The following is a 25,426-nucleotide window of genomic DNA, read 5'->3' on the forward strand; positions in this document are numbered from 1 at the left end:
AAAAAAAAATGGAGTTTTGAGGAACTTACCTTTGGTGACATTCATCCTTTAATAATCGCCATTCTACACTGCTTTGTTCCAGCTTCAAACAAAGAAACATTGTGAATTTTCAAAGTGGTGGTCGGTTTGTGGCCTTGATGCCCTGAGTAGTTTGAATTCACGGCCACTCCGCTATCGAAGAATTGATTCTGTCAGTGTGGTACCAAGGTGCTCGAATACTCTGTATCGCTTTCTGGAGACCTTGACTTTCCGACGTTGCCTCCGACCGTTTCACACCCGGATGTCCATGGTACCGCTAACCGTTGTCCCTAAGGCAAGGCAATTTTTTCCTTTAAAATCAAACTTAGCTGTCTTGCACCCGGTACCAGTTTGTGTCCGTAGTGCTTATAAACTTTTCTCATGAAGCAATTATTGCTTAGGTTACCTTTTCAGTTTCTTTGAGACACTTTGTTCGGCTTTATCAAAAGAGATCACAGATGGATTTGTTCCTTTGTCAATGCCGTATATGCCCCAAATTGTGCTCGGTATTACGGGGAACTTGTAGCCAGTTTTGCAGCCATTTCTTTGCTTTGCTTTTGATGCAAGATTAGACTGAAAGGGACTCAAAGAAAAATTATGGGGAAAACAGAAGAGCAATTTAAAGCGAAAACGGAATTGTGTCTAAACAAAAGGTGTCCCTTTCGGGGAGAGGAATGGGGAGACTTATCTGGAGGTATGTGCCGACTTCAATGAATCATGACATGTATTTTGGACTGGAAGCCTGATCCGTCTGAGCTGTCTAATTCTCAAAATCTGTCGCAAATGTTCATCTTGAAATTGTCTTGGTTGTGCTCATGCTGGAGTATCGAAGACCCTCATTCGACTAGTAGCGTCGTTTGCAGGTTTTCGCTAACTGACCTCTCTCATTTATCTACTCACTGTCGCCTTATGGTGCCAATATGGGTTTTCACCAATAAGAGTGGGTTTTCACCAATAAGACTCTTATTTCTCTGCTCACTGTCACCTTACGGCGCCCATACAGATTTTCACCGATGAGACTCTCTCATTTTTTTTTCTTTTTTTTCACCGCCCTTGACTAAGATACTGCATGCGGCAGGTTGTCCAATACCCTTGGCATGGTGACTTCAAAATCCTTAAAGATCGATAAGATGGTCTTAACGGAAAAAAGGTGAATAGAACCTTGAATTGAATTACAACTTTTGGAACCTTTTATAGAATTACCATAAAAATAAAACAAACTTCTTCCTAGTTTTGGAGTATTGGGGATATGAATATTTTGTTCTGATAAGACCGAATCCAGGGTAAGGCTGTCTATGTATCTTTTCGGAATCAGGTCGAACGTTGTTCAATGACTCAGAAGATTTGTTGTTTGATTTTTTTATTTTTATTTTCTTCTCTTTTTTTTCTTTTTCTTCCTTTTCTTTTCTTTTTTTTATTTTTTACAAGTACATAGGTTTCAAAAAGAGGAAAAATAAAGAAGACAAATACGACTCAAAAGGGTTAATTAAAGGGTGATACCTATTTGGGATAGTGAGCAATGATAGCCTTCGTTATCTCGATCTGAGAAAATCATGCGTGAAAGTTCCGCAATGGATATATATCAAACATAATATTTTTTGACTGCATCTGCGTTAATAGTCATGTTTGGTACCCGTCCTTCTTCATCTACCAAGTGCAAGGCCCCTTTTGGTAACACTTTCTTGATGATGTAGGGTCCTTTCTAGTTCGGCACTAACTTTCCTTTAGCTTCTACCTGGTGTAGAAAGATGCATTTCAAAACGAGCTGGCCTACCTCAAAGTGCGTTGGGTGCACTTTCTTGTTATAAGCGCGTGCCATTCTTTGCAGGTATAACTAGCCAAAACATACTGTTGCAAGCCATTTTTCATCAATCAGCATTAGCTGTTCTGATCGGGTCTTGACCCACGCAATGTCTTCAATCTCCGATTACAAAATGATTCGGAGAGTAGGAATTTTGACTTCAACTGGTATTATAGCTTTTGTTCCATATACCAGTAGATAAGGAGCTGCACCAATAGATGTGCGAGCAGTCGTGTAATATCCCAAAAGAGCAAAAGGTAACTTTTCATGCAATTGCCTAGACCGTTGGATTATCTTCCCGAGAATCTTCTTGATGTTCTTTTTTGCCGCTTTAACGGCTCCATTAGATTTTGGTCGGTAAGGGGTAGAATGGAGATGCATAATTTAAATTTCTCGCATACCTCCTTCATCATATGACTATTTAGATTGGCTTCTTTGTCGGCGATAATGGTCTTTGGGATACCAAAACAACAGATGATGTAGGAATGAACAAAGTCTACCACTGGTTTCTTGGTGACTGCTTTGAAAGTGACGACCTCCACCCACTTGGTGAAGTAATCAACAGTGACCAAAATGAATCCATGCCCATTTGAATTCTTTGGCTCGATAGGTCCAATAACATCCATTCCCAAAGCAATGAAAGGTCAAGGAGAGGACATGGGATGCAACTCCGAATGAGGCGAGTGAATCTGGTCACCATGAATCTGGCATTGGTGACACTTGCGAACAAAACTGAAGCAATCTCGCTCCATAGTAAGCCAATAATACCATGCCTGCAAAATCTTCTTTGCCAAAATGTATCCATTCATGTGAGGTCCACATACCCCCGCATGCACTTCACTCATGATCTGCTCAGCTTCTGTGGAATCTATGCATCTCAACAGGTTCAAGTCTGGGGTCCTTTTGTAAAGGATTTCCCCATTCAGGAAGAAACCACCGGCGAGCCGCCTTATATTTCTTTTTTGATCTCCTTTGGCATGCTCCGGGTATTCCCTTGTTTTCAAGAATCGTTTTATGTCATGATACCATGGTTCACCATTTGGTTCTGCCTAAATTGTATTGCAGTAATCGTATTGATTCCGAACTTGGATTTCCAATGGATCAATATGAGTATTGCTTGGATAAGGGAGCATCGAGGCTAAGGTAGCCAAGGCATTGTCTAGCTCGTTGTGAAACCTAGGAATGTACCTGAACTTAATGGATTTGAATCTTTTTCTCAGGTCTTGTACACATTGTCTGTATGGAATAATCTTGATGTATAAAGTCTCCCATTCGCCTTTGTCTTGCCGGATAAGCAAGTTGGAATCTCTCATAACCCATTGCTCATGCACGTCAAGACCGAGGGCCATTTTCAGACCCATGATACAAGCCTCGTATTTTGTCGTGTTATTGGTACAAAAGAACTGAAGTCGGGCCGTTGCAAGTTAATGTTGTCTAATAGGTGAGATGAGGATTGCCTCGATCCCAACTCCTTTGATATTGACAGCCCCATCAAAATACATTTTCCATACATGGTTGTCGTCCTAAACTACTAAGTTGATCTCTTCGTCTGGGAAGTATGTGCTCAGTGGCTTGTAATTATCATCAACTGGATTCTCTGCCAAATGAGCTTCCAAAGACTATGCTTTCATTAAGGTGCGAGTGACATAAACAATGTCGAACTCTATGAGCAAAATTTTCCAGTGGGCATTGGTTTTGGAAGACGTACTTAAAAGGATCCATTCTGTATATGAGGTAAGTAGTGTAGGCCAAAAGATAATGCCTTAGCTTCTGAGTGACCCAAGTGAAGGCACAACATGTCCTTTCTAAAAGGGTATACTTAACCTCATAATTGGTGAACTTCTTTCTCAAATAATAGATTGCATGTTCCTTTTTCCATGTCACATCATGTTGTCCCAAAATGCATCCAAAGGAATTATCCATCACCGATAGTTATAAAAACAAAGGCCTAACAGGTTCAAGTGGGACAAGTACAAGGGTTTTTAATAGATAATCTTTGATCCTGTCAAAAGCTTTTTGTCAATCGCATGTCCACTTGATAGCAACATCTTTTTTTAGCAACTTAAAGATGGGATCGCAGGTGGTTGTGAATTGAGCAATGAACCTACTGATGTAATTCAATCTCTCAAACAAACTCATGACTTCATTTTTATTCTTCGGGGGTGAAAGATCTCGAATGGACTTTATCTTAGATGGATCCAATTCTATGCCTGTCCAGCTGACTATAAAATCAAGGAGATTCCCATACGGAATCCCAAATGCATGCTTGGCTGGATTAAGCTTAAGGTCATGCCTTCGCAGTCGTTCGAAGAACTTTTTCAAATCGCGCACATGATCAGCCCGTGTCTTTGACTTTATGATGACATCATCGCCATATACTCTAATCTCTTTGTGAATCACGTCGTGGAAAATAGTGGTCATGGCCCTCATATAAGTTTCCCCTGCATTCTTTAAACCGAATGTTATGACCCTATAATAACACGTACCCCATGGAGTGGTGAAAGCGGTCTTTTCTGCATCATCCTCGTCCATTAGAATCTAGTGGTATCCGGTATAGTAATCCACAAAAGATTGTATATCATGCTTTGCGCAATTATCTACAAGGATGTGGATGTTTGCTAAAGGAAAGTTATCATTTGGACTCGCTTTGTTCAAATCTATGTAGTCAACATACCCTTAGTGTTTCCACCCTTCTTTGGCACAAGCACAACATTTGCTACCCAGGTAGTGTATCTGACCCCTCCGACCACATTAGCGCTTAATTGCTTCATAATTTTCTCTTAGATTTTATCACTCATGTCCATTTTAAATTTTCGTTTCTTTTGTTGGATTGGTGGAAATTCAGGATACATGCAAAGCTTATGAACCACTAGATCAGCACTTAAACCCGACAGATCATCATAAGACCAAACAAACACATCTTTGTATTCAAATAAAATCTGAACCAAGGCATCTTTGGTTTTTGTTCTGTGTGAATGCTTATCTTTGTTTCTCTAATTTCTTTAGGACTTCCGATGTTAATTGACTCAGTTTCATTGAGGTTGGGCTTAGGCTTATTTTTAAATTGTTCCAACTCTCTTTTTATTTTCTCAACAACCTCATCTTCATCATATTCAACCTCTTAATGTATTATTTCAAAATTAGACAGCTTTGAAGATCTGGAAGTGAATTCCCCATGCATGTCATGTTATTAAAGCCGACATTAACAAAACTGAAATGAAAACAAAATGACAGGAATTAGGAAAAGGAAAAGATATAAAACTTAATACGAAACTGATCTGCATTTTATTGAATTTGAAAGGATAAAGGGTTAACAACAAAACAAAACAATCATACTGAGATGTTTGGGTTACAACCCTGAAAGTAACCCAAATACAAAATAGAAACTGCAATAGCAAACTACCAAGACTCCTTCATTGTGGGGAGATGAGTTGTTTCCTAGTTGTTGAGCATGGTGTCTGGGTCAATTAGTTGCATATCAGCACGACTAGTGCCTTCACCAGCCTGAATCATATTCACTTAAGAAAACATCTGGCTGAGGCCATGGAAAATTTCATCAATATTTTCTTGTGTCGAGGAATTTTGGCTCTCTTGGAGTCGTGGCTTGACAAAAGTGTAGAAAATGTGAGGGATCGGTTTCTGCCAGACGCACCCATGCTTTTTGCGCTGCTTGGCTTTGTCTTCATATGCTTGTCTTGGCCTGAAACCTAAGCCAAAAGTACCTTTGTTACCAAAGGGAGAAATGGGTTCCGAAATTCCTTGCAATGACGCCCCCAAGCCTTTTCCTGGCTCATAACCCTGTCTCAGCATAAGTGCAGCCACCATTACAGATGTGGCGGAAAGACGAGGATGTAGAATGGGCTTTCCTTCTTTAACATGGTCCACATCAACCACTTCGAAAGCCTGATAGGCAATGGACTTACACCCTTCCTTGGCCTCAATACACGGGATTAACGAGTCTTTATGAATGGATTACTCGTCTTCTTCGTGAACATTAATTTCTTGCATGTCATGCTCGAACTTAAGCATCTGATACAAGGTGGATGGCACAGCTTGATCCATATGGATCCATGGCATTCCAAGAAGAAAGTTATAAGAAGTTTCCATGTCCACTACTTGGAAGATAATTTCAAATCAACCAGCCCTATTGACATAGTGAGGCCGATTTCCCCCAATGGTATCTCTCACTGAGCCCTTGAAAGCCTAGATGCGGACATTGATGGGTTGGATTCTGTCTGTATTTATTTTCATGATTTGCAAGGTAGAGAGAGGGCATACATCTACACTCGAGCCTCCATCAACTATGACTCACTTTACATAGTGCCCCTCACATTTGACAGTTAGGTGCAAAGCCCTATTGTGCCTGGCTCCCTCCTTGGGGAGTTTATCATCAGTAAAGGAAATTTTGTTCACCTCAAAAATCTGTTGGCCATCTTCTCTAACTGATTCATTGTGGTCTTATCTGAGACATGTGCCTCATTCAGGATCTTGATTAGTACACATGCATTCTCTTCTGAATGTATGAGCAGAGATAGCAGTGAGATTTGAGCGGGAGTTTTTCTCAACTGATCAATGAATGAGTAATCCTGAACTTTCATCTTTTTCAAAAACTCTTCCGCCTCTTCTTCAATGACTGGTTTCTTTATTGGCATTTGGCCTTTTCTGATTTTCTTGGCCTTCCTCAACTCTTCTGGAGAGTAACACCTCCCCGAAGCCAAACCTCTAGTTTCCCCCACTTCTTTTATGATTTACTTGCCTTTGTAGGTCACCACAATTTTGTTGTAGTTCCAAGGAATGGTTTTTGTGTTTGTCACACGGGGTTGCACGGCGGGTTTGATTATGATCTGCTCTGTTATACCTTTGGTACCCCCTTGACTCTGACTCATGACGGGGTGGCCGCCCAGGAAATACAACCTTGGGCTTGGAAAACTGGAATGAACTTCCGACCTCTAGATTTTTGGAACAAATAAAGTTGCCTTCTATGAGCTCTGGGCGCCTTTCACAATCAACGGCACATCTCGGCTTGGACTTGCTTCCAATCATGTTCCTTCTTGAATCGTTCCCACTGTTATTTTTGCTCGACCAACCGGCTTGTATTCTTGATCTCGGTCAATCATTCCCATGAAATGAACACCATTGTGTGCTAGCAACGGGTTATTTGTAACATTAGGAAGGTCTTCTCCATTTGTTACCACAATCAACTTTTCAGCGATCAATTTTTCTATGGCTCTTTTCAAAGTCCAATAATTATCAATGTTATCCCCCTGGGCACATGAATGATATTCACATCTAGCATTTGCTTGAAATCCATGTGAATCAGGATGCAAATGGTGGGAGCGACGGGTCCAATCACTCCCTTCTGCTTCAACTTCTGGAACAAACTAGAGTATGATTCAGCCAATGGAGTGAATTTTTCCACCGGCCTCTACTCTCGACCATAATCCTCCCTGCGACGAGCATTGTAGACCCAAATATTTTGCTGATGAGGTCGGGGGATCCTTGAAGCTGGTGCCTGTACATGTTGATTGGGAGGCCGAACATAAGACTGGGCATTAAACACTGTATATTGTGGTGGACCCACAGAGTATTGAGGAATTGGCGGGGAATAATAATGTTTAGAGTAGCTAGAATGCCCCTGCTGAACTAGCACATAAGGGTGCGATGCTCCTCTTTGAACTTCCCTGGACCCCGAAGTCATCATGGATCCTTCATCTCTCTTCTTTCTATTTGCCAAACTTCCCGACCCATTTTGGATTGCTTGGATGGTGGCTTTGAGAGCGGTTTGACTTACAATTCTGCTAGTCTTAAGGCCATTTTCGACCATCTCTCCTCTTTTGATTGCTTCTGCAAAAGGTCTACCTATCGCGGACATCATGTTCTAAAAGTAATCAGACTCTTGAGCCTCCAGAAAAACAGTGATCAACTCGTGGTTATCCATGAGTGACTTAACTATAGCTGTTTCTCCCTCCACTTGATGGCATACTCCCTAAAACTTTCAGTCGGCTTTTTTTTTTTCATATTGGACAGGCAATTACGATCCGGTGCAATATCAATATTGTACTAAAATTGTTTGACGAAGACCTGTGCCATGTCGTCCCAAATATGCTAGTGAGAGATATCTTGGTCAATGAACCATTTAGAGGCTACTCCCACCAAACTCTCCCCAAAATAAGCCATCAGTAATTATTTTATTCCTCCATACCCCTCAACTGGTTGCAATACCTTTACAAGTAGGCGATAGGGTCGCCGTGTCCATCATATTTCTCAAATTTTAGGGTCTTGAACCCTGGTGGAAAATGGATGTGAGGGAACATGCATGGATCACTGAATGAAACACTTTTGTGACTACATAGTCCTTGTATGTTCTTTATGTTCTACTCAAAACTTTTCATTTTTCTGGCCATCTCATCTGGATTACCCGTCTTGGCAGCCTTTTAAGTTTCCACTGGTGACTCGTACTAAGGAGTCTGATTGTTTCGCGCCGAGAGCCTGAAAGCAATATTTGGAGAGTAGTATTGGCCATCATAAGCATGATATGGTGGCTCATTTTTTGGCCTCATCACAGGAGGTGGTGGCAGGATTGTATATGCCGGCACGCCAGACACGATGAGGGGGGTATTCCTGACCGGTGCAGCTGGGGGTCGCACATTAGAGGTACTAGGGACAGCAGGGAAGCTGTAATTTAGCACATACTCTAGTGGTAGAATGTGATCGCTCGTTGCATGGAGCGGTGGTTGAGTAGCCAGGGGTACGGTGGAAGTTCCTTCTGAGGGACCCTGAGGCGTAGGTTGACAGAAGACCCAAGCCTAATACACTTCATACCATTGTTGTTTCAATCTTCTTACTTCCTCTGACTCTTGCTCAACTGACTGACCCTTGGGGTCGTCACTAATCAACTCGATTTCATCATTGTTACTTTTCCCTTAGACCTGGTGAAGTAATGATGGGTTGCTAATTTCACCCCAAACCAACCACCTTAAGCTTACTATATAAGAGACAACAAACGTGTTAGGGTTAAGCATTTTACAGATATGAATCACACGTAATATGCCATGCTCCTAACATTATCACCATTTCTAACATGCTTTTGTAAGGCATTATATTTCATTCCGGCTTATAAGGTTGTTGCTTATTGACGCTCTTATTTTTTCCTCTCTCTTTTCTTTCTTTTCTTTTCACTTACCTCATTTTGATCCCTCATTTTAGACTCGTTGAAAAGTATTTCGATCAAACCTTTTGGAGGTTGCCTACGTATCATGTCGCCGCATAAATCAGATTATTACGTAGTTCAGGGACATGACCAATTTGTTTTTAATATTTACAAAAACAATAATATTTTTGGTTCATTTTCGAAATTTTAAAACAAAATACTTTTCATTGATTTTCATTTATTTTGTTTTTGATACAAGACTCAAATATTACATAAAAATACAACTTAAAAGACAAACGTTAAAACAAGACTGGACTCGACTTAAACACAATATTTTTTAATAAATAAAAGGCAAACAACAAGACTCAAAACACCAAAAGACTCTTAACAGACTCGGTGACAAAGGAACGATCAAAAGGGACTACCAACTAGAAAAAGACTCAGATCCATGCAGAAGAATCCACCAGCATCACTATAGTCAAGGCGCTTATTCTTATGGCTGACCCCAACATCGCGGTATATCCTCTCTAAGTCTGGAGATATGTGATAGGCGACATTCAATGATACTTCTTCAAACCGCTCAGGCGTCACGCCTTGGTAACTCCTGCATGCTCGTGAGGTATATGTGGCTACCTCGAGGATATTTCCCTTGATGTGCTCCTGAGCCAAATGCAACTCTTGCTTTCGCTAACCAAGAGTTTCGGCTAGGTCCAAGGCCATATCTCTCTGGTGTCGAACTTCTAGCGACTCCCCCTCTAACCGATCGATCACCTTTTTGGTAGTGATACCTTTCTATTTCAAACTCAACGATCTGGCGCTCCTTACTTAACTCAACTCCCTCTAACCGATCCCTTAGACCTTGGATTAATGGAGAAAAACCTTTGCGCTCATGATCATGGACCACCTTGAATTGGGCTTCTCCTTCTTCTTGTTGCTGAATGGTTGTGACTTTGTTTTTCTACCTAATATGGGCATTAAGTGCTTACTTCTATCGTTCCCACTAAGCTTTCTCTTTCTCGAAAGCATCATACTGCAGATCCATGTCCACCTTAACGATGTCGAGCTCTTCTTGTAGTGCTCCAAAGGTTGACTCATAATCCCTTTTCATCTTTTCCGTAGCCAGCCCAACTCTGTTTTGAATCTCAGCCTCCCAATCAAATGCATTCCTTATGGTTCTTTTTGGCCTTTGCTTCGGGATCTCCTGATAGTGAAAACACTCAAGATACGCGAGGCTTACCTATCCACGTTCACGATCAGCTACGATCTCGTCCAAGTCAGAAAACCTACTACCGAACCAAATCTTTTGTGCATATGACTCCCTTGGAAGTTCCTCTCTCTTGAATTCCCACACAAACGGACGCATATCCTCAACCTGGGGCCTCTTCTACTCTCTCTCCCTAGCTGGCGCATGACATGTAAAGGTGCATAGGGATGGAAACCTCTGAAACCCATGATTATAAAGAACGGGCGATACGTCGACATACGCACGATCCTAGCGGTAAGGAACCAATAATAGTTCCAAGTGATACTATCAGTAGTCAATAAACCAAGTAATGTCCGCCAGTCCCTCACCCCCTCTGGAAGATTACAACTCGCGGCCCTTTTGGGTGACACTCAATGTAGTTCAGCCAATTATCACTAAAATTTACTACTATAGGATGATGATAAATGTGCTCTTTGATCCACATCTGCAACAGAATGTTGCATCCCTCGAAGTAATCTTCACCCTCTTAGCAGCGGGTCAAAGCTCTATCTCCCAGGATCATGGGAAATATGGTATGATCCTCGCTACTTTGTAGAAACGAGACGACCACAACCAATCAAATTCTAATGTGCCCACCATGCTCTGGAAAAATTATGATCCCCAGAAATTATATCATAAACGCGAATATTCTCAACTCCCTCCAAGCATCGTAACTCAATTGGTTGACGAATTCTGAGCCTGAGAATTTCTCAAACCCTTTCACATCTCCAAATCAGTCATACAAATATTCCAACGGAACCCAACCTTCATTCAAGAAGCCCATTGGAATTAAACGGAGGCATAACTTCTTTAAGAAATTGTTCACGCCAACTTTTCTCGGAGCCTCAAGCTTCTTCCCACAAATGTTTCTCTCCAATCCTGTAAACCCCCCTCATTCTTCCAATATAGGTGTCATTTCACAATCTTTGAACTTGAAGATATTGTTCACAGGATCCCAAAACCCCACTAGGGCCTCGATTAAATATCTATTGGGCTTAACTCTTATGATGTCTGTGAGGAACTTGAGGTGATTAAAAACTTGATTATGTTACCATGTAGCAAAACTAGCCCACCAATTACTGAGAGTACTCGGGGTCTTATCTTTGATCAAGAACATAGAGGTGTCTTTGTAATGACTCGGCCGGTCGTTTTGAGATTTGTAGCCTTGTTCCCCTATTTACCGCTCATTTTGTACTTTATAGTTGTTATGTGACTTGTCGGGGTAGTTGGTTCGGGTCCGGAGAGATTTCGGAATGAAATGAGACACTTAGTCTCATGGTTGAAAGCTTAAGTGGAAATGGTTGACCGAATATTGACTTATGTGTAAACGACTTCAAAATTGAGTTTTGATGGTTCCGTTAGCTCCGTTGGGTGATTTTGGACTTAGAAGCGTGTCCAAATTGTGATTGGAGGTCTGTGGTGGAATATGGCTTGAAATGGCGAAAGTTAGATTTTTGAAAAGTTTGACTAGGAGTGGACGTTTTGATATCATGATCGGAATCTGATTCTGCAAGGTGGACTAGGTCTGTAGTGTCATTTGTGACTTGTGTGCAAAACTTGGGGTCAATCGGACGTGATTTGATAGGTTTCGACATCATTTGTAGAAGTTGGAGTTCATTAGTTTCAATAGGCTTGAATTGGGGTGTGATTCGTGTTTTTGATATTGTTTGATGCGATTTGAGGGATAGACTAAGTTCATATGATGTTTTGAGACTTGATGGTATGTTTAGTTGAGGTACTGGGGGCCTCGGGTGAGTTTTGGATGGTTAACGGATCAGTTTTGAACTTGGTGTTATGGCTGAAGTTTTCTGGTGTCTGTGATCTAGTTTCCTTGTACGCGATCGCATGAAAGGCTCCACGATCGCGTAGACTTGTTTGGGGAAATGATGATTTTTTCCCTATGCGTTCACAAGTGGTGGTACGGGATCAGGTAGGTTTGGCTAGTCAGTGCATCACGAATGCGTGGGCATTGTCGCGTTCGCGAAGAGGAGAGGAGGCAACTGGTTCTCACGTGGTTGTGCTTCGCGATCGCGGGAGGGGAGACGCGATCGCATAGTTGGAGGAAGCAGAGGTTCGCGTTTGCGTTCGCATGGAGGTCTCCGTGTTTGCATAGGCTTAATTACTGGGACAGCTGAGTTGTGCTTCGCGATCGCGAGGCTATTTTCGCGATTGCGATTAAGGATCACTGGGCAGAACTTTAAATATTTCAAAACGATGGTTTGAGTTCATAACACAAAAATTGATTTGGGAGCTCGGTGGGAGGCTATTCTTGGAGATATTTCAAGTGGGTGATTGGGGTAAGTGATTCCTACCTAGTTTTGGTTAATTTCAAGGATTATGTCTTTAGTTTCATCATTAAATTAGTGATTTGGGGTGGAAATTTGGAGGGAAATAGAGGAAAGTTCTTAGGCCGAATGTTGAGGTTTTGATCGAGATTTTGGTGTCGGATTTGGGTAATTTTAGTATGGGTGGACTTGTGGTTGAATGAGTATTCGGATTTTGTGACTTTTACCCGATTCTGAAACGTGGGCCCGGGAACCGGCTTTTGAGTCGATTTTTGACTTTTGATTAATAACTTAGCATTTCTTATGGAGTTGATTCTTTTAGTCCGTTGAATTGTTTGTGGCTATATTCGAGGCAAGCCGACTCATTCCAAAGCAAACCGATATTTTCATTTCAAGGATAATTTCAAGGCTATTTAGCATAAAAACCTTCGTAAAGGAGTTCAAATCAAAACAAAAGTGCAGAAAAGAAAAGCCTGACATCGGGGTGTCACTAGTCATGAGCATCTACTAAAATCTGTCTAACAATATCAAGACTAACTCAGCCTAGAAAATAGCTAAATAAAACTAAAGGAAGATAAGAGGGAGAAGAGCAGGGCTGCGATTGCCAAGTAGCTACCTTGCTATCCCCGAGAAGATCTGCAACCTGAATAATCAACAACTGCTACCGTGTCCAGCTACACCTGGATCTACACACAAGGTGCAGGGAGTAACGTGAGTATGCCAACTTAGTTAGTAACAACAATAAACAAATACTGAGCAGTAGTGACGAGTAATAAGCATATAAAGTTCATATAATGAAATCTCGGTAAAATACAACATGCTTTAAAAATCAGTGTTTGAATCAAATCATCTCGTTTAAAACCTAGTTCCAGTAAAAAAACATCATTTAAAGATATTTGTCAACAGTTTCAAACAGAGGCTCAATGCAAAGGTGAGCAAAAATGATGAAATTATAAACAGCAGCCCCTCGGGCATACCTCACAATCACTCGTATACAGCCCCTTGGGCAAACCTCACAATCACTCACGCCACTCGGGCATACCTTACAGTCACTCATGCCACCCGGGCATACCTCACAGTCACTCTTTTCTCTCGGGCATACCTCACCGTCACTCATGCCTCCCAGTTACTCATCAATCGGCACTCGGCACTCGGCACTCGCACTCAGTAGGTACCTGCGCTCACTAGGGGTGTGTACAGACTCCGGAGGGGCTACTTCAGCCCAAGCGCTATATCAAGCCAAATCTTGGCATAAATCACTCAGGCCCTCGGCCTATATCAAACATGTTGCGGCGTGCAACCCGATCCCATAAATTTCCTCACAAATCAGGCCCACGGCCTCACTCAGTCATAAATCTCTCAAGCCACTCGGGCATTTCTGTAAAACTAAGGTGCTCAGCCCAAAACAATACTTATATGCATCAAAATAGAGTAATAAAATTGAGTTATGCAGTAAACAAATATAACCATGACTGAGTATATATTTTCAATCGAAAACAATGGGTGGATAATAAGAAAAGGCCCCTAAGGGTCCAAACAGCAGTGGCACAAGGCCCAAACACGGCATTCAGCCCAATTTACAGAAAACTCTTTCTAATTATATAAGTATCATATAGTTTCAACCAAATATGCAACTTTATAGTTGCTACGGGACGGACCAAGTCACAATCCCCAACAGTGCACGCCCAAACGCCCGTCACCTAGCGTGTGCGTCACTTCAAAATAATAAAATGATGCGAAATCCGGGGTTTCATACCCTCAGGACTAGATTTACAATCGTTACTTACCTCAAACCGGTCAAATTTCTACCCCGCAATGCTCTTGCCTCTCGACTCGGCTTTCAAATGCTCCAAATCTATTACAATCAGTACAATACCATCAATATATGCTAATGGAATGAATTCCATAAGAAAAACTATCAAATTAGCCCAAAACCCGAAATTGGCTCAAACCCGGCCCCTGGGCCCACATCTCAAAATCCGACAACATTTATAAAACTTGGAAGCTCATCCACTCACGAGTCTAACCATACCAAATTTATCAAAACCCGACATCGTTTGGTCCTTCAAATCCTAAATTACTCTCCCAAAGTTTCAAGCCCTAACCCCTCATTTTCACTAATTACAATGATTAAACAATGGGAAAATTGCCCTAAATACGAGTATTAGGTCTCAAGCAACTTACCTCACTGATAGCCCTTGAATCACCCTTCAAAATCACTCCAAAAGCTCCAAAAAACAACTTGAAAATGGTAGAAATGAACCAAATTCGCGAAGGGTTCTATTTATGGTTTCTGCCCAGGCTTTTCGCACTTGCGAACCATTCCTCGCTTCTGCGCAACCGCACCTGCGGACAATCCATCACAGGTGCAGAACTCACTTAGGAACCCAGGTTCCGCATCTGCGGCCAACCTGTCGCACCTGCGCAAGACACGCTGCATCTGCGAAGACAGCCTTCTTCATTCCTTCCGAATCTGCGCCCCAGGTCTCGCAGATGCGATAGCCTTCTCGCACCTGTGCATCCTGCCTATCCCAGCACTGCCCACACCTGCGAACCTTCATGCGCACCAGCAGCCTCGCACCTGCGACTCTTTCCTCCGCATGTGCGAAAATAGCAGTAGCAGCAGCTTCAGCTGCATTTTCCAACTTCGACAAATCCGTTAACCACCCGGAATCACCCTGAGGCCCTCGGGACCTCAACAAAAAATACTAACAAGTCATATATCAACATACAAACTTAGTCGAACCTACAAATCACTCAAAACAACATCAAATCACCAAATTACCCTCGGATTCAAGCCTAAGAACTTCTAATCTTTCAAATTCGACAACCGGTGCCGAACTAACCAAACTACGTCCGAATGACCTCACATTTTGCACACACATCACAAATGACACTACGAACCCACTCCAACTTTCAAAATTCCATTCCGACCCTGATATCAATTTTTTCACTGCCGACCGAAAATCGCCAAATTTCAAATTTCGCCAATTCAAGCCTAATTCTACCACGGACCTCAAAACCACATTCCGGACGCGCTCCTAAGTCCAAATTCACCTAACGAATTTAATAGAGCCATCAAAATTAAATTACGAGGTCGTTTACATATAGGTCAACATCCAGTTGACTTTTCCAACCTAAGGTTCTAAATAAGAGACTAAATGTCTCATTCCACTCCGAAACCACTCCGAACTTGAACCAACCAACCCAATACAACACAATACAACTAAATAACACATAAAGAAGCAGAAATGGGGGAAACGAGGCTATAACTCTCGAAACAACCGGTCGGGTCGTTACAATTGGAGTAGAGATTTGCTCGGATTGAGGTAAGTAAAAGTTCTAAATTTGGTTCTAAGGGTATGAAACCATGTATTATGTGTCATGTGTTTGGTTTTGAGGTGACACACATGCAAGGTGACGGGCGTGTGGGTGTGCACCGTAGGAATTTTGACTCGGTCAATTCTATGGAACTGTGTAGTTGAATAATCTGTTGTTATCCGTACATTCTCCACGTATTAGAGAAATTGAACTGCAAATCATGTTAGAAATCATGTTTAGACTATGTGTTTACACTGTAGGGACCCATAGAGGTTGCGTACATGTTGAATTATCTGCTAAATTGATATTTTGTACTCAGTCACAATTTTATTTGCATATCATATCTCAGTCTCTATTGTTCATTATTGATACATTATATCATTTCTGTTTGGGTTAATTTTCATGATTTCTGAGCGCCCGAGAGACTGGAGAGGTTGATGACTGAGTGATTCCAAGAGCCTAATTGTGAGGATATATATGGGATCGGGCTGCACGCCGCAGCATGTTTCATTGATTTATGCCATGATTGGCTTGTTATAGAGCTTGGGCTGAAGGAACCCCTCCGGAGTCTATACACACCCTTAGTGAGCGCAGGTACCTACTGAGTGACTGAGAGGAATGAGTGACCGTGAGGAATGAGTGATTATGAGGTTGGAGTGAATGAGAGGGCTAATTGACTACTGCTCTGTGAGGATGCATTTGACTTCATTATTGTTGCACTTCAATTGCCATATATCACTGTATTGAATTTCTGAGAGATATTAACTTCTGTTTCAATTGAACTTGACATGAATTAATAGTTTTGGCCTTAATTGTTGAACTTGAAAGCATGCCTACCTTCCTATGTTGAAATTACTGTAATTGAACTTTTACTGTGAATCTTGGCACTACTTTCAGTCCTTTATTTAGTCTTGTTACTTACTGAGTTGGTTATACTCACGCTATACCCTGCACTTTGTGTGCAAATCCAGGTGTTTCCGGACACGGTGGGTGTTGATTCCATCGCACAATTGATCTTTTGGAGATTCCAAGGTAGCTGCCCGACGTTTCACAGACCTTGTCTCTCCTTCCCTATCTTTTCACTTATTGTATTTAGTTTCAGACTATTATAGACAGTACTTTCTAGACTTGTGATGTATAGATGCTAATGTACTCTGTGACACCCCAATTTTTGGGAACTTCCGCGTTGGGTTTTGGGTTTCTATCCTGTTTATGAGAACTTTTATTATTTAAGCTGCTTAAATTTATTTTCTGTTAAAAGTGTTGGAGATATTTCGTAAATATCGGCTTGCCTAGTACCACGTTAGGCGCCATCATGACAGGTTATGATTTTGGGTCGTGACAGTCTCGTCCCCTACCTTTTCTGAATGCTGCTTTGTTGAGAATTCATGGTGAAATCTAGGAATAAGATGAAAAGAGGCAAGGACTTACCCAAACTATATGCAACATCCGATTGTTTTTTAAATAAAGAAAAGCCAATTTAGGTCTCGGTGTCTGGCAAATATGGCCGGATAGAAGGGCAAAATAGTAAAAAGCAAACAAAAATGGACAAAGTAGCCATTCTTACAAAAATGACCCTTCGGCACTTCCAATGAAGATTTTAAGGTTGTCTAGGCAAAAATGGTCGGTTACAAAGGCAACAGAGTAAAAAGCAGACAAAAACAGACGAAATTATCATTTTTACAAAACAGCCTTTCAGCAATTCTGTGGAAGGTTCAAGGCTGTCTCGGAAAACGATAAAAGGTCACCAAAAAAGGCTATTTTTATTTATTTATTTTCAAAACATTTTATGCACATGCGTAATTTTTATGCTTCCTTTTTTGAAAAATACGGGCCGAACCAAATGGAGGTTGGTTAGGTATCTCACCGGGTAGTGAGAATCAGACTCGCGTACTTCTATGAAATCGACTATTTTTTATTTTAATTTTAATAAAAATTAATCCTTAAAACCATAGTCCTTTTTTTTAATCACTAGACCACATCGTCCCTTTTTTTTAATAACGGACAATTGTACAGAAATCGGGAGAATTCCTCTCTTGTTCATTCAACTGATCTACCCTAAAGCCGGTCAACATGCAAGCCTCTAAAATAATGTAACAGGTAGAACATAAACATGAATATAATGGTCTCAACAAGGTATCTATCCTAAAACAGAACCCGACCCCTGTGCCGAGTCCTGATAAGTCAAATGCACATGATGCAAATAAAACAAACCTACCAGGGATATCTTGCATGAGGTTTGTTCTTCTAGGTTTAATTCCTGATGGAGAAGGTATCTAGACTGGCTTACTCGAGCGGACAACACGAGCCAAGGATGGTTAGTGTACCGGTAGCATTACTTTTCGGCTTAGCTGGTGGTGCTCCCCACCTAAAACATATGTGACTAAAATTCTTCACCGGTGGAAAGCACCTCGGCTATCTCAAAGAATACGGGCTATGTCAAAAAAATGTCCAATTTTAATTTCAAGAAAACTCAGAGGGGGTGCGTAAGAAGACAGTTTATAATGTACAGTTCACCAATATCAAAGCGGTAAAAAGCGGACAAGTAGCACATTAGACCCAAATAAATCACAGTATATACAAAATTAATAAAGCCAAATAAAAGTCAACATGTACAAGCTCGAATTCTAGTTAGTACCCCAACGGTGTCGCGAGAGCCGTCACACCCATTTTTACCCTAAAAGAGATATGTGTGTGGATTATTGTGGGTTAAAGAGTTTTTCCAATTGAAGTGATATTTTTTGAAATAAGGATTATTTTATTTATAAACTCGCCACTTGAAATTGATTTTTGGGTGTTACAAGTCACCTTTTCTTTGAATCCCTAGTCAAAGGAAGATTTGACTCTATTATTATTAGTTTGCAAAAACAAAGTTCGAGTAAGAAATTTTGTTGACCGGGAAGAAGGTGTAAGGCATTTCCCCCAAGTTCTGTGTTTCTAGCACGATAGCTTTATTGACTATATTTGACTTATATTATTTTTGAATAAACTGTGCTTTATTGGTTCGCATGTTTTACCTATGTACGCTTTTATTGCTTGATTATTAGAATGATTAAAGGGTGTTTTGAGTAATAAGATGTCGTAACCACACTACGCAAGCGAATGCGTGATTGAGACGAAATTTATTAATTTTTTTTTCATAGCAACGCTACAAAAGCGAAGTGTTTGGCCAAGCTTTTGGAAGAAAAAAGTGCTTTTGAGGAGAAGCAGAAGCAGTTTTGGAGAAGCAGAAAAATGTAGCTTCTCTTCAAAAGCACTTTTTTGAAAAGTACTTTTGAGAAAAATACACTTGAAGCAGTTTTTAAAAGCTTGGTCAAACACTAATTGCTACTCAGAAGTATTTTTCAAATTAATTAGCTAGACACAATGTGCTTCTTATCGAAAGTACTTTTGAAAAAAAACACTTTTGATAAAAAATACTTCTCAAAATAAGCTAATTTTTGCAGCTTGGCCAAACAAGCTATAAGAAGTTGAACAATAAATCAACTAAGGGAAACTCAGAACCTAATAACTAAAAATCAAACAAAACGAGTGTATTATCCAAACTAACTAATTAAAACCATCATCTTAACATATCACATACAAACTAATTATTTCATTAAAATAATTATGACTAAACAACACACTTGGATAAATAGAAACTCAACACATTAACAATTAAATAGACCTAATAACCTATAGATAAACAACTGCTAATCAAACTAGTAATCTAGTGATTACACGAAATGACTATGAACATAGACGAAACAACAACGAATTTTACAATATAACAAAAACAACAATCAAATAGGAGGAAACAAAAATATCAGAAACATGAAGAAAAAGATTAGGGTTCAAATTTACCCAATTCCAGGGACATTCGAGGCCGAGTCGAGCGACGAGACGATACCGGAACTTTTGAATAGCGGTTGTCCGACCACAAAACGTGCATTTCCTTCGGGCAGACGCTAAAACAAATGAGTTTCAGCGTCTTGCCAAAAAGAAATGAGTGTCTATGAGTCGAGAAGTGGACTAAAACAGAGACGCGGTTGTTGGGGGTGGTACGACAGTGGTGGTTTTGGGTTGCAGATAAGAAACTAAGAGGAAAAGAGGATGAAGGTATAAATTTTATAGGAGTTGGGGCCATCGACCAGTGGTGGAGCGACGACGGCAGTGGGGTGGCGGTGGTGGCGGAGCGGCAGCATTTGTGGGTGAAATTATGGGGGAGTGTAGTTATCATGGAGCTCTATCCATTCATGTATGTGTTTTAGGGAGGTAGGCCGGAGCTTCACAAATTTGGACAAAAAAGGTGACGGCTAGGGTTTCCTAAATCTAAGAATTGTGGAATTTGAGAAGGTTTTGAGGGATTTGGGTTGGAGATTTACAAAGAAAAGGTTAAGGGGATTGTATGGTGCAATTTTGGGGTGGTTTGGATGACGGTCGCTGCCGATGGGCGATTTTCGGCGGCGGATCAAGGTGCAGTGGGCGGAGCTTGTTGGGAGAGAAGAGAGAGTGAAGAGACAGGAACAAAGAAAGAAATAAAGGGGAAATGGGGAAAAATTTTGGCCTCTTTAGGTCTTAAATACCTAGAAGAAATATCAAATGATAGCCATTGGATGAGGGAGAGATGAAGGGTTGAGATTTGATCTTAGTTCACTTAATGAAACGACTTAGTTTTGAGGCGTCCAATTGGGGCATTGAGCTAGGCGGGTCTGGTGCTTTGGGCATCCGATTTTTGTCCATTTTTGGGCCAATTTTGGCCTTAAAATGACAAGACCAATTCCCTTAACCCCATTATTTAACTATTTAAAAATTTAATTCTAAAAGCTACAAACAACACACACAATAAACCTTAAAAGAGTGTAATGTAGGAGAAAAGAAAGAGAAAAAATCAGTTATTTACAATTGCCCCTCTTTGCTCGAGAACATGAAGAGTTTTCAAGTAAAGAAAGTGAATGCCATAGCTAAATTTGCTCGTGTATCACTCCGATGAAAGTATTTTTTAAAAACGTGACCGAACCTTGCTTCCGAGGTTGATTACATATCCTTGGCTATAAAGAAATCAGGTTAGTATAGTTCTGGAAATTTTTTGGTAGCCAACTAGCGGACACTGGAGTTAGGACTGCTGTTACTGTTATTGTTGTTACTATCACTTGCTGCTTACATCAAAAGAAAAATAGAAGAGAACTACATATGTCTGCAAGCTAAGAGTTACAAAATTCCTATCTATGTGTCTTCTGAAGTCAAATCTTGATTCATGACTCGCTCGCTTGTATTGACCTTATATTGGATCTTGATGCTCTTTGAGGAAAAGATTATGGCTCATTCTCGATTGCTTGCCCAGATCAGAATTTGAGAAAATAAAACTTGAAAAGTTGGGTTGCTGACACATTGTCAAAGATAACTCCAACTATCTTGTGATCAAAAATCTTTTTTCTTCTGATGAATACTGAAACTGTAAGCTTTAATCATCACTTGTGCTCTACGGCGGGGCCTACAAAAACATTAAAGACGAACAAAACGAACAAAATATTTTGCCCCAGTTTGGCACTCGAAATATTTTGTGAGTTGCTAGAGAAAAGAAATAAACTATCTAATTTGTTGAAAGGAAGACAAAGAAAGTAGTATAAACTAGCTATGCGGTGATATGCAACCAAGGGCTAGTACCCTGTGTTACCAAAAGGAAATGTAACCAGGGGTCGGTACCCTGTATTACTGAAGAGGAATGTAACTAGAGGTTGGTACCCTGTATTACTGAAAATGAATGTAATCAGGGATTGGTACTCTGTATTATTGAAAAGGAAATGTAACCATGGGTTAGCGCCCTGCATCAATAAAAGGAAATGTAACAAAGTATTGACGCCATGTATCACTAAGAAGGAATGCAGCCAGGGGTTGGTACCCTGTATCACTAAAAAGGAATGCAACCAGGGGTTGGTACCCTGTATTACTGGAAAAAAATATGACCAGGGGTTGGTACCCTGTATCACTAAAAGGAAGTGTAATCAGTGGTTGGCACCCTGTATCACTAGCAAGGAATGCAACTAGGGGTTGGTACCCTGTATTACTGAAAAAGAATGTAACCAGGGGTTGGTACCTTGTATTACTGAAAGAAAATACAACCAGGGGTTGGGGCCCTATATCACTAAAAATGATGTAACTAGGGGTTGGAGCCCTGTATCACTAAGGGAACGTAACCAGGGGTTGGTACCCCGAAAAACAAATCTAAATCCCTCTAGGCGAAAAGGTTCTACCTGAGTCAAGCTACGTAAAACAGCCTGAGCAAAGAGTACTTCTATCCGAAAATATTAGCTGGATCCCCCTAGGCGAAAAGGTTCTACCTGAGTTAAGCTACGTAAAACAGCTTGAGCGTAGAGTACTTCTACCCGAAAATATGAGTAGCATCCCCTAAGCGAAAAGTTTCTACCCGAGTTAAGCTACGTAAAACAGCTTGAGGGAAGAGTACTTCTTCCCTGAAATATGAGCAGGATCCCCCTAAGCGAAAAGGTTTTACCCGAGTTAAGCTACGTTAAACAGCCTGAGCGAAGAGTACTTCTACCCGGAAATATGAGTTGGATCCCTCTAAACAACCTGGGAGGTATGAACAGTAGTGATGCATGCTGAAAAAAAAGAAAATGGAGAGTTTGAGGAACTTACCTTTGGGGACATTCGTCCTTTGAGATTCTCTATTCTGTACTGCTTTGTTCCCGCTTCGAACAAAGAAAAATCGTAAATTTTCAAAGTGGTGGTCGGTTTGTGGCCTTGATGCCTTTTGTATTTTGAATTCACGGCCACTCCGTTGTCGAAGAACTGATTCTGTCAATGTAGTACCAAGGTGCTCGAATACTCTATATCGCTTTCTGGAGACCTTGACTTTCCGACGTTGCCTCCGACTGTTTCACACCCGGATGTCCATGGTACCGCTAACCCTTATCCCTAAGTCAAGGCGATTTTTTTCGTTAAAATCAAACTTAGTTGTCCTGCACCCGGTACCAGTTTTTGTCCGTAGTACTTATTAACTTTTCTTATGAAGCAATTCTTGCTTAGGTGACCTTTTCAGTTTCTTTGAGACACTTTGTTCGACTTTATCAAAAGAGATCACAAATTGCTTCGTGCCTTCGTCAATGTCATATATGCCCCAAATTGTGCTCGGTATTATGGGGAAACTGTAGCTAGTTTTGCATCCATTTCTCTGCTTCGCTTTTGATGTAAGATTAGACCGAAAGGGTCTCAAAGAAAAATTATGGGGAAAACATAAGAGCAATTGAAATCGAAAAATGAATTGTGTCTAAACAAAAGGTGTTCCTTTCGGGGAGAGGAATAGGGAGACTTATCTGGAGGTATGTGCCTACTTCAATGAATCATGACATGTATTTTGGACTGGACTCCTAATTAGTCTGTGCTGTCTAATTCTCAAAATCCATTGCAAATGTTCATCTTGAAACTGTCTTGATTGTGCTCAGGCCGGAGTATCGAAGACCCTCATTCGGCTAGTAGCGCCCTTTGCAGGTTTTCGCTAACTGACCTTTTTTATTTCTCTACTCACAATCGCCTTATGGTGCCTATATGGTTTTTTACCAATAAGACTCTCTCATTTCTCTACTTATTGTCGCCTTGCGGTGCCCATACGGGTTTTCACCGATGAGACTCTCTCATTTCTTTTTTTTTTCTTTTTTTTTTGCCGCCCTTGACAAAGATATTGCATGTGGCAGGTTGTCCAATACCCTTGGCATGGTGAATCCTTAAAGATTGATCAGATGGTTTTAACGACAAAAGGTGAATAGAACCTTGAATTGAATTACAACTTTTGGAATCTTTTGTAGAATTACCATAAAAAAGAAACAAACTTCTTCCCAGTTTTGGAGTATTGGGGATATGAATATTTTGTTGTGATAAGACCGAACCCAGGGTAAGGCTGTCTACGTATCATTTCGGAATCAGGTCGAACGTTGTTCACTGACTCAGAAGATTTGTTGTTTGATTTTTTTATTTTTATTTTCTTCTCTTTTTTTCTTTTTCTTCCTTTTCTTTTCGTTTTTGTTTTTTACAAGTACATAGGTTCCAAAAAGAGGAAAAATAAAGAAGACAAATACAACTCAAAAGGGTTAACAAAAGGGTAGCACCTATTTGGGATAGTGAGCAATAATAGCCTTGGTTATCTCGATATGAGAAAATCATGCATGAAAGTTCCGCAATGGATATATATCAAACATAATATCTTTTGACTGCATCTGTATTAATAGTCATGTTTGGTACCCGTCTTTATTCATCTACCAAGTGCAATGCCCCTTTTTGTAACACTCTCTTAATGATGTAGGTTCCTTTCCAGTTCGGCGCGAACTTTCCTTTAGCTTCTACTTGGTACGGAAGGATGCGTTTCAAAATAAGTTGGCCTACCTCAAAGTGCCTTGTGTGCACTTTCTTATTATAAGCACGTGTCGTTCTTTGATGGTATAACTGGCCAAAACACACTGCTGCAAGCCGTTTTTCATCAATCAGCATTAGTTGTTCTAATCAGGTCTTCACCCACTCAGTGTCTTCAATCTCCGATTCCGCAATGATTCGGAGAGAAGGAATTTTGACTTCAGCCAGTATTATAGCTTATGTTCCATATACCAATAGATAAGGAGTTGTACCAACAGATATGCGAGCAGTCGTGTAGTATCCCAAAAGAGCAAAAGGCAAATTGTCATGCCATTGCCTAGACCTTTGGATCATTTTCCTGATAATCTTCTTGATGTTCTTGTTTGCAGCTTCAACGGCTCCATTAGCTTTTGGTTGGTAAGGGGTAGAATGTCGATGCACAATTTTAAATTGCTCGCATACCTCCTTCATCAGATGACTATTTAGATTGGATGCATTATCGGTGATAATTGACTTTGGGATACCAAAACAATAGATGGTGTAGGAATGAACAAACTCTACCACTGCTTTTTTGGTAACTGCTTTGAAAGTGATCGCCTCCACCCACTTGCTGAAGTAATAAATGGCGACCAAAATGAATCTCTACCCATTTGAATTCTTTGGCTCGATAGGTCCAATAACATCCATTCCCCAAGCAATGAAAGGCCGAGGAGAGGACATGGGATGCAACTCCGAAGGAGGCAAGTGAATCAGGTCACCATGAATTTGGTATTGGTGACACTTGCGAACAAAACTGAAGCAATCTCACTCCATAGTAAGCCAATAATACCATGCCCGCAAAATCTTCTTCTCCAAAATGTATCCATTCATGTGAGGTCCACATACCCCCAAATGCACTTCACTCATGATCCGCTCAGCTTCTATGGAATCTATGCAGCTCAACATGTTCAAGTTTGGGGTCCTTTTGTACATGATTTCCCCATTCAGGAAGAAACCACATGCGAACCTCCTTATAGTTCTTTTTTTATCTCCCTTGGCATGCTCCAGGTATTCCCTTATTTTCAGGAATCGTTTATGTCATGATACCATAGTTCACCATTTGGTTCTGCCTCAATTGTATTGCAGTAACCGTATTGATTCCGAACTTGGATATCCAGTGGATCAATATAAGTGTTGCCTGGATAAGGGAGCATCGAGGCTAAGATATCCAAGGCATCGACTAGCTCATTGTTAAACCTAGGAATGCACATGAACTCGATGGATTT

The 25,426-nt window shown here is 40.8% G+C and overlaps 1 protein-coding gene across 1 annotated transcript; it reads right to left on the reverse strand.

Moving 5' to 3' along the window:
• Nucleotides 1-2,463: 2,463 nt before the first annotated feature.
• On the reverse strand, nucleotides 2,464-3,168 carry LOC138902182 (uncharacterized). Its single transcript, XM_070190021.1, has 2 exons — nucleotides 3,008-3,168; nucleotides 2,464-2,812 (listed from the first exon to the last, which is right to left on the reverse strand). Exons 1-2 carry the CDS (start codon nucleotides 3,166-3,168, stop codon nucleotides 2,464-2,466), a joined length of 510 nt encoding a protein of 169 aa, XP_070046122.1.
• Between the last annotated feature and the right edge of the window lie 22,258 nt (nucleotides 3,169-25,426).

This window comes from Nicotiana tomentosiformis, chromosome 12 (genome assembly GCF_000390325.3).
Source record: "Nicotiana tomentosiformis chromosome 12, ASM39032v3, whole genome shotgun sequence".
NCBI classification, from domain to species: domain Eukaryota; kingdom Viridiplantae; phylum Streptophyta; class Magnoliopsida; order Solanales; family Solanaceae; genus Nicotiana; species Nicotiana tomentosiformis.

Coding starts and splice junctions, on each gene's coding strand:
- LOC138902182 (XM_070190021.1), bottom strand. CDS start 3,168: ATGGCCCTCGGTCTTGACGTGCATGAGCAATGGGTTATGAGAGATTCC. Junction 2,813..3,007: donor TTCAAATCCATTAAGTTCAG/GTACATTCCTAG, acceptor CTTGAAAACAAG/GGAATACCCGGAGCATGCCA.